Source organism: Atta cephalotes (assembly GCF_000143395.1).
Source record: "Atta cephalotes unplaced genomic scaffold scaffold00033, whole genome shotgun sequence".
NCBI lineage: Eukaryota > Metazoa > Arthropoda > Insecta > Hymenoptera > Formicidae > Atta > Atta cephalotes.
Window position 1 is genome coordinate 1,379,575 of NW_012130097.1, and position 2,848 is coordinate 1,382,422.

The window sequence follows — 2,848 nt, forward strand, 5'->3', positions numbered from 1 at the left end:
TATACTACACACACACACATATATATATATATATATATATATATATATATATATATATATATCTAATAGCATTGCAATTTTTGCTGAGTTTAATACCGAAAACTGGTCATATTCAAAATAGGAAATATTTCTGAATATTAATTAAAAATATCCCAGCAAAGAAGCTAATATTATTTATCATTTTAACGTCAAATACATTTTAACATCATTTTTGTCAAAATGATATCAGTTTATTTGCGGAGATAAGACATTTACAATATTTATATGAAAAAGATTTAACTATCTGTATAAGTATCTACAAATAGCAAGAAAATATTGAATATAATTAATTACGTAAAGTTTTATGATATAAGTTTTGTTAATTCAATCTTCTTTGACAGAAAAATAATGATGATAATGACATTAATTTGCTCTTCTTCTAGAAACCATACGCTTGCCAGATAAGCGGCTGCGGTAAACGTTACACGGATCCGTCGAGTCTTAGGAAGCATCTGAAGAATCACACAGAGAATTCGAGTACATTATCCAATCTGTTATCATCGGATAAGGTACCAATGATTAACGTAACAGCCGGTGCGATAGGTCACAAACTAAATTCAACAATTCCTCACCGAAGAAATCAAGACACGTGCATCCTCGATGTGGAAACAAATCATTCGTCATACAAATTATCTAAAACTTACGTCAAAGAGGAGAACGCATTGCCAGACAATACATGTCAGCTGAACAGAATCTCCCTGAATTTCGACGGCAATCAGCAGGAATACGTGCCGATCGAGTCGGTTCGTCATCTTCTGATCAACGACATTACTAATATACAGAATGAGAATACAGGTAATGGATGTATTCAATCGATTTAATCGCTAGTAAATTTTACTGTAAATTTTGTCAAGTTTTTAGATTGAAGATTAGAATTCAGTCAATCAAAACGAAATGGATAAAAATAATAATTGCCTAACTGGTCGAATTTTAAAATTCTTTTTAGCTAAAGTTTTTACATGATTAATTTTTCTTTCTTTTTTTTTCACGTAATTAGAGAGAAAAAAATAAAGATGAACCATGCAAGAAATTCAGCTAAAAAGAATAAGCCTTTAATCTCTAATTCTTCAGTTTCCAGTGCATAATATTAGGTGTGGGAAAAAGTTCGTGGCGTTTTTCTCGTTAAATGGCATTAAAAAAACGCCACGAACTTTTTCCCTAATATGACACGTGTTTTAATTATTATCCGATTTTACTAAAATGAATTACAGAGATGACGTATTTAACGATCAATGTCGCGTACATTGAAAAATTTGAAGCTTTCTTCGCATTCGAAAGAAAATATCATAAGAAGCGGCTATAAAAAAATTTAAGACGTTTACAAGTGGAAAAAGCGATATGAAATAACAAATACTGTTGATAATTTGTAGGACTACGATAAGACATGAAAGATATGGCGAAAGTTATGTCATTCATGCTTTTATCGGATAGATATTATATTTATTAAAATTTTATAACTATAAAATATATTAAGAACGATTTTAATAAATAAATATCAATTAAAATCATTCTAATTACCTAATTTCTTTATTTTCTGGACTATATTAATTGTTATATTATCTTTTCATTCGAAAGTATTGCTTGAAATGAGAGCATTATCGCGACTATATGGTTTTAATTCTCTCAGCATGATTTACGTTTTCAATCAGCATTTTCAATATAGGAAAATCTGGCCGAAATGCGATAAGACATTCGTTACTTATTTTGTTTGCTTACATTACAGTTTTTACATATTCACGCAATAATTCCGTAGTTAAGATATAGCATGACCTTTAACTTTTGTTGCCAATAGAGTAAGACCTTGTTTTTCTGTTTATGAGATTTATTACAGCTACTCTTTGCGAAAATAGCATTTACGAAATAGATCAAACTAATCATGGAACTAATCATATTTAGTGAATCAGAATCGCGATAACTAAAAAGACAATTTATTTTCAGAAATCTTTATATTATTTATAATTGTTTCCGATTATTTGTATAAATTTTTAGAAAGAGAGACATGGCTAATTATCTCTCGAAAAAAATACATGGTAGCATCTTCCATACGTAATGCAAGATGCTATTGTCTTCTGATTATCTCTCTCTATTCTTGAATTCTACTTACAGCCTTGGCTAAAAATATTACGCAACATTATTAATTATTAGTGATCATTTAAAATTTTAACTAAAAAACTGATTTATACATGACATTTTGCTGTAAATTATCCTTTATTTATTCTAAAAATCTTTTTATTAAATTTGAAATATGACAAATTCTTAAAAATATTATGAGATATTATGAGAATTTTTTTTCATTAAGATAATGTGTAATTTTGCAGATTCTGAACTTGTTTTATGCCAACGTGCGTGCGTATCTCGCGGGCGCGTGCTGGCTTTTTCTGACTTTTCTGATACAGCTCGCGTATCGCGCCGATGACAGTGTCGTTCCTGGTAGTCTATAGCTTGATCTCAGAGGAGGTTCACTCCTTTATGCCTTTACCCCATACAGAGTCTTAAAATAATATTCCTTACTTTTTTGAGGGGGAAGACATACGCCGCGTACGGCGAGAACGCGCGGATGCGTACGCGTGACAAAACAGATGACAAAACTCTGTTTTGTCACGCGCCACGTGCCACGCACCCGTGCTATTTCTAAAGGAGCCCTCGCGTAATTTCGTGAAAGTATATAAAAACGCGCGCGCGAGATCAAATGATGACAGCGAGAGAGAGAGAGAGAGAGAGAGAGAGAGAGAGAGAGAGAGAGAGAGAGAGAGAGAGAGAGAGAGAGAGAGAGAGAGAGAGAGAGAGAGAGAGAGAGAGAGAGAGAGAG

The 2,848-nt window shown here is 32.0% G+C and overlaps 1 protein-coding gene across 1 annotated transcript in view; it reads left to right on the forward strand.

Annotated features, from left to right (window-relative positions):
• The window catches only part of LOC105621359 (zinc finger protein 544-like), an 8,197-nt gene that overhangs the window by 3,407 nt on the left and 1,942 nt on the right, over positions 1-2,848 (forward strand). Inside the window, exon 5 of the mRNA XM_012202823.1 lies at positions 423-834. Within this exon, the coding sequence (XP_012058213.1) occupies positions 423-834 (412 nt within the window). The remainder of the gene's footprint in view (positions 1-422; positions 835-2,848) is intronic.